The sequence below is a fragment of the Hemicordylus capensis genome, chromosome 5 (genome assembly GCF_027244095.1).
Source record: "Hemicordylus capensis ecotype Gifberg chromosome 5, rHemCap1.1.pri, whole genome shotgun sequence".
Lineage (NCBI taxonomy): Eukaryota > Metazoa > Chordata > Lepidosauria > Squamata > Cordylidae > Hemicordylus > Hemicordylus capensis.
In genome coordinates, this window is record NC_069661.1 from 234,401,378 (window position 1) to 234,413,417 (window position 12,040).

The window sequence follows — 12,040 nt, forward strand, 5'->3', positions numbered from 1 at the left end:
GGGTTTAAAAGTTACATCATGAGACCAAATGGTTGCCATCAGTGTTGTGCTTGGCAGCAATCCTGTGCCTCTCTGATGTGCATGTGCTAAGAAATGCTTAAGGTTTGAAATAAAATGACCAGCAGCGATGACAAATGCATTGCTCAAGTTGCTTTTCCTTTATAACCATACTGAATTTGCACTTTGTAAGAGATTTTGTTTTGTCTTAAACGAACTGCTTAAGTTCTGTACTTTATAATGGATATCATGGTTGTTTGCATAAGACCTGGCAACAAGGGGATTTTGTCACAGTGACCTGCACTGAGCCAGTCAAATGAAATAATTAGCTATGAGGGGAAACATCTGGATGTGTGCAGAGTGTGTGTGTATGTGTGCTAACAGTCAGTTCATCAAGTATTGTGTAATCTCCTGAGTGATCTCAGGAGACTTATGCTTTTAATATGCTTAATATTCAAGAAGTAATCTCCTGAGCATGCTTAGGGCAAATTGACCTGGATCAGCAGCCAAAAGTTGGACTCCGAAGGACTTTCCAAAGGTGAGACTTGCCAAGAGATTTAGAGAGACATTCCACTAACATCTCCTATAAGTTAGCCAGGGCATCTATATACAGGTGGCACTCATTATTCACAAAGGTTTCGTTCTCACCTATAGGTGTGACTGCAGAAATAGGAATGTGCATGATCCGGTTTGGAGGCCCTTTTACAGACCTCCGAACCTGTATGAACATCTGGCGGTTCAAGCACCTACATGCTTGAATGCAGAAGATTCCAAGTTCCCTCCCTGCATCACCAAGATAGGGCTGAGTCTCCTGCTTGCAATCTTGGAGAATCCGCTGTCAATCTGTGTAAACAATACTGAGCAGAGGCGCTCTTATCCCTAGACTTATGGCCCCAAGTCCAGGGCCTCAACAGCCCCTGGGGGCCCCAAATCCTCTTTAGTCTGTCCTGGGTGGTGTGGCCGCCCAGCAGAGCATGATTTATTATTTATTTATTTATTTATTCGATTTCTATACCGCCCTTCCAAAAATGGCTCCGGGCAGTTTACACAGAGAAATAATAAATAAATAAGATAGATCCCTGTCCCCAAAGGGCTCACAATCTAAAAAGAAACACAAGATAGACACCAGCAACAGTCACTGGAGATACTGTGCTGGGGGTGGATGCCAGTTACTCTCCCCCTGCTAAATAAAGAGAATCACCACATTAAAAGGTGCCTCTTTACCAAGTTAGCAGGGGTTAACTTGATGATGATGCTTAATTTGCAGGGGGCTCCAAAAGACTTTAGGTCTAGGCTCCAAAATTACTTAGGTGAACCTCTGATACTGAGCTAGATAGACCAATGGTCTGACTCAGTATATGGCAGCTTCCTGTGTTCCTAAACCGAGAGTAGGAATAAATGGACAGTTTTCATAATGGAGGAATTAAGAAGTGGCGTCCCACAGGGATCTGTATGGGGACCAATGTTCTTTAACTTGTTCATAAATGATCTAGAAGTTGGGGTAAGCAGCAAAGTGGCCAAATTTGCAGATGACTCTAAACTATTTAGGGTAGTGAAATCCAAAACAGAATTGTGAGGAGCTCCAGAAAGATCTTGCCAAATTGGGAGAGTGGATGACAAAATGAGGTTCAATGTAAGCAAGTGTAAAGTGATGCATACTGGGGCAAAAAGCCCCAACTTCACATATACACTGATGGAATCTGAGCTGTTCGTGACTGACCAGGAGAGAGATTTTGGGGTCATGGTGGACAGCTCATTGAAAGTGTTGACTTTCAAGGGATTAAAAATTAAAATGCTAATATAATGCTAACGCATTATACTAAGCTATGATGCGGCCACATTTGGAGAACTGCATACAGTTTTGGTTACCATATCTTGATATTGTAGAACTGAAGAAGGTGCAGAAGAGGGCAACCAAGATGATCAGGGGCCTGGAGCACCTTCCTTATGAGGCAAGGCTATAGCACCTGGGGCATTTTAGTTTGGAAAAGAGGCAACTATGGGGAGACATGATCGAAGTGTATAAAATTATGCATGGAGTAGAGAGAGTGGGCAGAGAGAAATTTTTCTCCCTCTCTCACACTAGAACCAGGGGTTGTTAGCCTAAGCAGTGCCATTTTGAACAGTCTAACTGGAAGCCTGAGCCAAAGCTATCCCATTTTGTATAGAGCTCTGTTTTTAATTAGGGGCCTCTTCAGGGGCGTAGCCACCATTTTGCAAATGGGTTCAAAGAACCCGGGCCGCCAATGAAAAAGGCCGCCTAAGCTCTGTGGCTTGGGCTCCAGAACAAACTCCCCCCTCCCGCACCATCTGTCCGACCTATATCTCTGGAGGGAGAGAAAGGGGGAAATGTCTTATCAGGCAGCTGACGCTGATGGAAATGATAAGCTGAGAGCGCACTCGGGCTCTCGGCAGCCCAGGCTACGTCCCCTTTGCACATGACATCACACACAAAGGGGCGTGGTCTGGGCTGCCAAGAGCTCGAGTGAGCTCTCAGCTCGTTATTTCAGGCAACATCGGCTTACCCTCTCTGGAGGAAGAGAAAGGGGAAAGCGTCCTATCGGGCAGTCAGCGCTGCCTGAAATAACTGGAGGAGAGTTTGCCCAGGCTCTCAGTGGCCCGGGTGTGGGAGCGGTGAGCTTGCTGGGAGTTAACATATTTGTAAAAGTGCTGACATGCTTGACATGAGTAACAGAAATAAGATAAGGCCTGGAAATCAGGTGACCTGAACGTGTACAGGATGGATGAGATGCATATGTCAATCAGAACTTGTATGTCTGAAATGTAACCATATAGGGATATCTGCTGAGCTGGACTTAAGTGTGCAGGTGCAATAAAAAGTAGGTTACTGCATGGTATATAAGGAGGCTGCCCCAGACAAAGCTGTTTGCAAACTTGGTAATAAAGCTTGTTTGAAATTCTGATACTGGTGAAACTCTGATACTGGTTTGAAACTCTGATACTGATGTATGTCATGACTTAACCAAGAGAAGGGACAAGAGACTAAGAAGGACAGATTTACTTCTCACAGCCCCTTTTTAGATTGAACTTTTCACCCAGTTTTCAAGGCCTTGAGCTGAGCAGCAGAGGCTATGTGCCTCTTAGCCATGCCACAGGATACAGGAATTCCTCAGCTGATAAGGAGGAACACAGATAAGGGGAAGCTAAGTATTTATGGTATCAGTAACTTGGTGTATGGCATATATAAGGGAGGAGAGCTGGTCTTGTGGTAGCAAGCATGACTTGTCCCCATAGCTAAGCAGGGTCTGCCCTGGTTGCATATGAATGGGAGACTTGATGTGTGAGCACTGCAAGATATTCTCCTCAGGGGATGAAGCCGCTCTGGGAAGAGCAAAAGGTCTACCCGGCCTTTTCCCAGCGGGTAGACCGGGCCTCCGGCGTCCTTTGTGGCGCGCGCATGTGCACGCGCGCAAAGCGCCTTCAGTCTTCTGGAGGCCTTGCTAACGAGAGGAGCTCCGTTCGGTAGCTCCTCTCGTTTACTTCAAGCATTGGGTAAGGACACACTCGGGCGGGCGGGCAGCTGGGAGGGAGGGCTGGCTGGCTGGCTGGCGGGTGGGCGACGGCAGGGGCACCCTTAATTGTTAATCTGCTCGGGGGGGCGGCGGTAGCAGCGGCGGGGGCGGCTGGTTTCCAGCGCCCCGCTTTTAAGTTAAATACGGGCGCTGGAGGGGGCCGAAGAGGCGGGAGGGGTAAGCAAGCCCTCCCGCCCTAAAAGAAAGGGCCCCCCGTCGGTGCCGGTCCAGACTGGGCCGGACCGTGCACATCCCTATGCTTGACATAAGCTTCGCCATTTTGTTTAAGTTTGTAATAAGAATTTGCTTACGCTGAAATGATTCTCACCCCTGGTAGTTACTTTCCCCACAGTTAGCAAAAATCATATTTAGCATGGGAACCGCAAGTGCTGAAGGAGCAAGATAAAGACCAGACTGGCCTACTGCTTGCACGCATAATTTATGACCTATTTCCAGACCCATTTCCAGACGAAAGGGGAACTAACTTTGAGTTATGAAATATAACTGTTTCTTTTTCTGTAACTGTCTGTAACTGTTTTCTTAAGGATACTTTGGTGTATAAATGTGTTGCTGTAGCGGGAAAAACCTCTAGAATCTAGCCTTCCTGTTTGATTCAGCCACTGGCTTTCATCCTCCTATCGTGGATAGGGAACGGGGCGTCTTGCCAGAACCAAAGAGGATTAGGCTCAATTCTCGCCAATATACTTGCTGTCCAACTGAATGGAGTCAAACAACAAGGGTGCGTTGCTCAAAAAAGCTTTTATTTCATGTCATGAAAGGCACGAGTATCATCAGAGAGCATCTGGCTGATACTGCACACACGAGCCATGCAGTTGGCTCATTTTTATAGGTCTCAAACATACAAGCATATCAACAAAGCGATTAATACACGTTATTAGTTATTAAACTTACATATTTCAGAGGTGTCATCTACAGCCTGAGAAGATGAGTTACTACCTGGCTTTTACGACAATTATGGTATCTCTCCGTACCAGCAAAACCCTCTTTCTGCTGACTGAGGAATTTAGCTAATGGCCTGTGTTTGACCACTCCTGGTACCTGTTATCTCTGGTGGGCTTCTCAACCCACATTCTTGAGAGGGGGCCTCCCGCTCTTGACTTTGGCCTCTGTTACCGAGAGGCTTCTCAACTCTGAATAACCTGCTAGCTTTATATTCCATTAGGGATATGAACCAAACTTTTGAGTTATACTTCGATACACACTTTTATATACAGTACTTATTTGTAGGCCTGGATTAAACAATTCGTTATCATTGCTTCTGTATCAGGCCTCTGTCCTGCTTTGAGCGCGAGCCGAGCAGCACCTTTGCTACTTAAGGGCAAATAAAACTTTGATCTTAAGTCCTCTCGTGTGGGCTGATTAGTGGGCTCCATCCGCCCAGGAACGAACCTCCCCTATTGGGGTCAGGGGTACCCCGATACTTCAAACTCAAGCCTCTGAAGTTGCTGATGTTAACAAGGTAAATCAGGCAGCAACTACCTGTCATGTTTGTTGTTGCAATAATGCTGTAATGTGTGACAAACTGTATAAAATCCCTGAGCTGTTTTTGCTCAGGGCGCTTTGCTTTGTGAATCTATTCCCAAAGTGCCTATTCTCTGCGCAGAGAAATAAAGCTTTGAATGATTTCTGTTTTGGTGATGTTATTGGCTTGCACGCCAGGCTCAAACCCAGTTTTCGGTAACAGGGTCATCCCATTAAACTGGAGGTCAGGAAATTTAGGACTGACAAAAGAAAGTAATTTTTCACACAGGCACAGCGCATAATTAACCTATGGAATTTCTTGCCATGGGATATGGTGATAGCCACTAGTTTGGATGGCTTTAAAAGCTTAGACAAATTAATGGAGGAGAGGTCTATTGATGGCTACTAGTCTGGTGTTTTTTAAAATGTGGTTTAAAATGTGAGGTAAATGTGTTTCTTTCATTGGAGAGCTCAGTTAAAGAGAGAGAGGGTGAATCAGACAGTGTGGGCCTGTCTGTGTAAGAAAAGCTTTTTGTTGTTAAAACTTGCTTTTAATTGCAACTGCAACCTAACTGTCAGAAATGTAGTGTTTAAAGACCCCCACCCCATTATCTCAAGTGTTTGTATATCTGGATGTTAAAAATACAGTAGCAGAGCCAGAAAAATTGGTGAGTTTAGACAAATATTGTTGAATGCTGTTAAAAAAATAATTGGAAATACAGTTCCTCCCCATCCACCCACCCCGTTCAGAAATCTGGTATTGTGTAACACTTAATATTCCATGTCTTTTGCAGAAAACGCAAAAATTAATTAAAAAACAAACAACGTTAAGTCAAAATGTAGACTGACACAAGATGAATCCCTAGTGTTTGTTTCTGTTTCATAATAACACAATCCTAAAGATACGTAATTGGAAAACTCATTTATTGCACACACACAAAACACTCCTCCCAAGTACCTACACTTAGGGCTGCTGTTTTTATAGCTGCTTTCCTCATACACATGGAAATCTCATTTCACTAGAGGTTCATGCAGCAAATAAACTTCTAGTTAGTTTATTTAAACCTCTTTGTTTATTCAGCAAACAAGGCGCCGCCGCCTCCTTTGACTCCTCCTTTTGTGACATGTGTGGCATGATCAGAAAAGAGGATATTATATTTGCAAGTTGTTATTTGTAACTCAGTAACTCAGCTTTGCCTGCTGTGTTTGCTGTGAGCGGATCCTTGATACTTGAGGACCTTATCTCCTTGTTTGAAGTAGCTGTTAGACATTGTGTTGAGCTCTGCATATTCTGCTGTGTGTATTGTATTGTAGGGTAGATAAGACTGCTATGCGAAAACGAATGTATTACCAAATATGGAGTGGAACTTTCCTGAAAGTATGTGAACTTTTCTATACCATGATTGGCTAAATGTTGATACCAAGGGGTGGAGAAAAATCTTTATAAACTCTTGTTAGTCTGTAAGAGGCACGCTCCCTGGATTTTCGCCAAGAGGCACCGGGGGTCATCCTCAGCGCTGAGAAATAAACCTTTGTCTCTTTCACTATCCGTGTCGATGGTCATTTGCTCAGGTAACACTTTCCCACAGGATACCCTACTGGGGCAGATGTCCAAACAGACAAATTGCAAAACAAGCAAACAACTAGACAGAATACAACAGCTGCGCTCTAAGAGTCGCTTATTTTGACATTCTTTTAGCTCCTTTTGCGTTAGGAACGAAAGAATGCCGCCGCTCCACGGGCGCGGTAGTGGCATTCATGAAAAAGCAACTTACGCAGACCCCGCTAGCGCCCTCCGATCTCTGGGCTGACTCAGATCGCGCGCTCTTCACAGCTCACGAAAGACGCCAACCGACCACGCCAAACACTACATTTCCCAAAGTGCTTTGCTTCCTCTTAGGGACGCTCTACAAATTCTTACTCCTCCTCCACTAGTTTCAGCGGAGATAAGCGCCGTTCGGGTTGCAGAGGGAGCCGATACATTCCGGCCGGCGTATTCGGGTGAGTTGATAGACGGCCCCTGAATAGCCAAACCCCGGCCTGCGGAAGGAAGAGCGAGTGAACTGCCCAGGCCCGGCGATGAGTAACTTCAGCGGGGGCGGCGGGGCCGTTGCGCCCCTCCTGGACTTGTGAGTGGCTCCGGTGCTGTGAGCGGGGAAGGTCACGCCAGGCCTCCCCCCTGCCAGGGTCACCATCAGCCTCCCTTCCGAGCCCATCACTCACTGTGACTCCTCCTGTTATTCCTTTTCATCGCTCCCTTTTGTTGCCTTGATGTCTTAACCGCCGTTCGGGGCTGAATCCCAGCCAGCCCCCGGAACATCCGTGCAAAGCAGCGATAAAGAGAGTGCCTCTGAGAATGTGCAGAGCACCTTCTCGCCCTCATGCCAGTGTAGGGTTGCTAGCTTAACAGGCTACTGTCGCTGCGCCTCTTAGAGCATCCTGAGCTGCAAGACGTTAGCAGGCTCTAATATATTCGTAATAATAATAATCTCCACTCGCTCGCTCCCCATCAAACTCCTATTAAAAGCACAAGAGCTGACTAGGATGGGTTTGTCCCTGTATTGTGCAGCTCACTGGGCCGGATACAGAGAGGGCTCTTTGGGCATTTAAGAGGCAGGGCTGGGCTTCCAGGAGAGAAGTTGGGCTTTTAGGTTGAGAGCGGATTGAGCCCAGGTGGGAAAGGAATAGTTTGGGGGATAGAAATGAATCGTTGCTGGTTAGAAAGGGACTTCTGTTGCTATTGCCTCATTGCTTACCTCTAGTTGTTCCTCTGATTGCTTCGTGAGTGTATGCCAGAGGACTCCCCCAATATTTTCATGTGGCTGCACGTTCCAAAAAAGAGAGGAAGCTCTGGGCAAACTGTCACAGAGAAGCTTGTTTGTCAGTACTGGTTTATTCACTGAGAAACCTCTGATAAGCCTTTCAGGGATACGAGAGGTCCCTAGAACATGGCTGGGCAGGCAGGCACTGGTTTATATCGTTATTTCATTTAACTCCCTGTGACCCTTACAGAACCAAAAATAAGTACTTATGCAACAAAAATGCTTTCAAGTCATAGTTATGAAGTCATTTCACAATTCTGGAATGCTCTCCCTGAGGAGATCCATCCAGCAGCCCTCTTTCTTCCCACGTTTGTACAAAAGCTAAAAACTATACTTATTTAAGCTGGTTTTTAGCTGCTAGTGATAGTTGTGTTGATTTCGATTAGTAGTTGCTCTTTTGCTGACAGGAATCTGTAATGAGTTTATTTTTCCAGTTTTGCTGTATTGTATTTTTTTTAGGTTTGTTTTAGATTCTTCGTTAGCTACTTGGGATATAGAATTAAGTGATACAAAACTGATTAAGTAGATATACTGTGACATTTTTATTTATATAAGTAAATGTTTTCATTGGAGGGTGGGATATAAATGTATAAATTAACCTTTTTAAATGCACTTCTGACTCTCATCTCTTTTATGTGCACATATATAATGAGGCACATGAACACTTATTATAAAAGTGCCTACTTCTGTGCTAGGTGCTGTACAATAAAAAAGACAAGTCCCTGCCTGTTGCCTATATTATAAGAAATTAAGTTCACATAATTGAACGTGGGCATCAAGAGTATGTCACCTTATCAGTGTTTTTCTGTTTTCTTCCCACCCCACCCCTCAGATGCCTTCATTGCTTAACAAAGAACATTTCCAGATATGCTTCTGATATTAAGCCTTTGCCTCCCAACATCAAAGATAAGCTGATTAAATCACTAAGTGTCCAGGGATGGATAACTGATTCAAATATCAATACGGTAAGATAACATGGAGACTATGATTCTTTGGCCATACTTCCACCATAGTGATTTATAAAATAGAATATACTTTGTTTCCCAGTTAGTCTTGTCATTTTTGGCCCATCAAATCTAAATAAGGTAGCTGTAAAATCTGAGTGCAAGTCCTGGGAAATACACCTATTGACATAAATGTGATGAATTAAGAACCAGACTCCCTCTAATCATGCTCAACCCAGGAATGATCTCAATCCTTTGAGAATCAGAACTGAGTGCACAGGACTTTATCTCTCTCTCTCTCACTCACTCACTCACTCATTCACACACACACATTCACTTCTGGGTTTCCCCCCAAGTTTTATCCATTTAATCAGAGGAAAAAGCCGCCTTCTTGTTAATGTTAAACAATTAGGAGTCAGAAACCTTTGCTAATATGATCCAGATGTGAACTAGTCGATCACATACTATTTTCTGATCCACCATATGTGCCCCTCTGCCACCTTAGGGTGCTTTCTTGATGCTCCGGCCAGGGCCATCAGGCCTCACCATCATTGACTGAGCTCTCTTTCTAAGCAGAGGCCACTTTGGCAAACAAACAAAAAAACCCTTCAATGTGAGATCTATTTCCTACCATGCTGAATGCCATGCAGTGCGGCACTTTCTCCAGCACCAGGTGATGGAGGGGACTTTAAGAGAAACAGAGATCTTTTGAGCTCCAGCTCCATCTTGGAAGGCTGGCATGGAGCACTCAGAAGTATAATTCTTCCAATTACTTTCCCCATAGAGTTCTATGGGGAAAGTGCTGGGAAGGACTACACTTCCCAGTGCTCCATGTGTGCCTTCCAAAATGTTGCAGGAGTTCCAAAAGACTCCATTTTGCTTCAACCAGTCCCACCAGTGGTGATAAAAGCACAGCACCATGTGGTGGGAACCGTTGCCTCCATGTAGTGTCGGACTTTGCAGGGTATAAGGTTTCAACTCCAGCCAAGTAGTTGGTTAGCTTGTAAGTGACCTTTATATGTGAGTGTTTGCTTGAAAGCTGCAGCTAGGATTTTTGAGTTAGATTTGCCTTTGTATTTCTCCATTTGTGATTCTCATACTATTGGCTCTGTTACTCTGCTTGTATCTTGTCTGTTATACTCAATAAAAGTTACATGAAAGGTGTCAAGCATAAACAGATTGTCCAGTGACTTCTTTCTCCAGAAAGATCTTGCATGTGAGATTATCCCAGATTTTGCACAACAAGATGTTCTTAGTAATCAGTGTAATTCCAAGTATGGCAGACACAGGAAAAGTTTGACACCTTTCATGTAACTTTTATTGAGTATAGCAGACAAGATACAAGCAGAGTAATAGAACCAATAAATATGAGAATCAGAAATGGAAAAATACAAAGGCAACTCTAACTCAAAAATCCTAGCTGCAGCTTGAAGCATACCCACACACTCTCACACACAAAGATCACTTACAAGCTAACCTGTTACTTGGCTGGAGCCCCAGAATCAGCTGGCATAATTCTGATAGGGATGAGAGAAGCCTCTGATTCTGCACGCTGTCCCCCTACGTTGCAATGGCTTCTCCGATTTTTCCTCCCCAAAAGCCATAACCTCTATAGTCAAGTTGTAAGGAGGAGTCTTCCTGGTCCAATCATCTCCTGATCACCCTATTTCAAGAGATTGGGGTGATGAGACATGCCAACTCAGCATCTGGAAAGACCCCCCCCCCAAGAATTTGTCAACGTCAGACTGCTCCAATGAGGTCAGGCCTTGGCTATCTGTCTGCTTCCATCCCAGGGCCATTATCCATCTTTCCCCATCACCAGGAGATGCCTTCCTCATGTCATGGGGGGAGCAGACTCTCATGGCTTCTCATCAGTCCCAACATAGCTGGTAAGTCCCTAAACTTCCATACATTCCTCATTCACTCAAGCACTCAACCAAGAGCTGTAGTAGTTAAACATTCACTTGTTATTGATTGAGATAAAGCCACATCACTTGCTTTGACATTTTGCTGCTGTTTGTATACAGTTAAGTAAATACTTTGTGAATTTTTCTTGTCATTTTGCACAAACAGGCCTTTAGGCTCTTTAGGATAGATGTTAAGCAGAATTTCCCAAGCGTAAGAACTGTTTTGACAGTGGAACAGTCTGCCTCATATATTGGTGGGCTCTCCTTCTCGATAGGTTTTCAGACAGAGGCTGGACAGCCATCTATCGGGTGCTATAGGGGTTTCCTGCACTGAGCAGGGGGTTGGGCTAAAGACCTGCAACATCAGTTCTAGTTTGGAGGTCTATCTTCTGGCAGGAAGGGTAGACTTTACATACTTTAAAAAAAGTATTCCACAAACCTTCAGTTTAAGCAAGCCTATTGGCTTAGGATGATTTTTGGCCAATTTTTCCCTCCTAAGAGCATCCAAATGATATCTTTCTAACTCAAGAGACCCCTGCACCCTTAAGATGCTTTACATTTTTATTCATTTTCATTTGTGCTCTAAAAAGAATGGAAATTGCAAGTTAAGGTGCCCATCTTAACTTCTGTGCCATATAAGCTGTAAAGTCCTTGTACAGTGTGGTATATGATGATCCACACTTTGCCTTGATCAGAGATGCATCTGACAGAAATTCATCAGGGGGCATCTTTAGGAAGTGATTAGGGAAACAACACCTGTTAAATGTCTGCCTGGATGCATCCTTCCCCAGCTCAAGGTCCAACTAAGAGACCAAGGTAAAGTGTGGGTGCATGGAGCCTCATTTCTAAAGCCATCATAATATACTAGACAGGGGCGGAGCCAAGATGGTGACCGACTAACAGCTCAACTTCTGAACTCCTGCCCCAACTTGGGCTCTCCCCACCCCATCCCTGGGATTGCCCTCCAAGGGCTTATTCCCCACCCCTGCCAGGGGGAGAAAACAATCTGCCCTGTAAGCAAGAGCCGTGCTGACAACAGTGGAGGACGAGTAGGAAAGAAGAAGCAACTGAGGATTGATAACTCCCTCTCCCCCACAGAGACAGCAACAGGAGACACATTTACTGTGAGTACCAAGAATAGATTTGCGACCCTGGCCATGGATTCCCCCTCCCCCACACCCAAGGAGATTGCTTCACACAAGCTGACCTCCTCACACAGGAACTCAGCGATGCCTGTCTAATCTCAGCTGAGTATCTGATTATAATACTTGGTTGGCTGAATGATTTTGGAAGGGAAATAGACAATTTAAGACAGGCTTTTGATCAATTCTCTGCCTTGAACCCTCAAGGGGTTA

General features: G+C 44.7%; 1 protein-coding gene and 1 long non-coding RNA gene across 3 annotated transcripts in view; one reads left to right on the plus strand and one right to left on the minus strand.

Annotated features, from left to right (window-relative positions):
- Nucleotides 1-4,270: 4,270 nt before the first annotated feature.
- Nucleotides 4,271-7,321, minus strand: LOC128328146 (uncharacterized). Its single transcript, XR_008309047.1, has 2 exons — nt 7,236-7,321; nt 4,271-7,052 (listed from the first exon to the last, which is right to left on the minus strand). It is a non-coding gene; the product is annotated as an uncharacterized LOC128328146 (long non-coding RNA).
- The window catches only part of AMN1 (antagonist of mitotic exit network 1 homolog), a 28,119-nt gene continuing 23,097 nt past the window's right edge, over nt 7,019-12,040 (plus strand). The window contains exons 1-2 of one of the 2 annotated variants that reach the window (XM_053257809.1): nt 7,019-7,141; nt 8,667-8,799. In XM_053257809.1, coding sequence (XP_053113784.1) covers nt 7,092-7,141; nt 8,667-8,799 — 183 coding nt within the window. In that variant the 5' untranslated portion in view covers nt 7,019-7,091. Of the gene's footprint in view, nt 7,142-7,170; nt 7,402-8,666; nt 8,800-12,040 lie in introns of those variants that run through there. The other variant, XM_053257810.1, reaches the window with a different exon arrangement.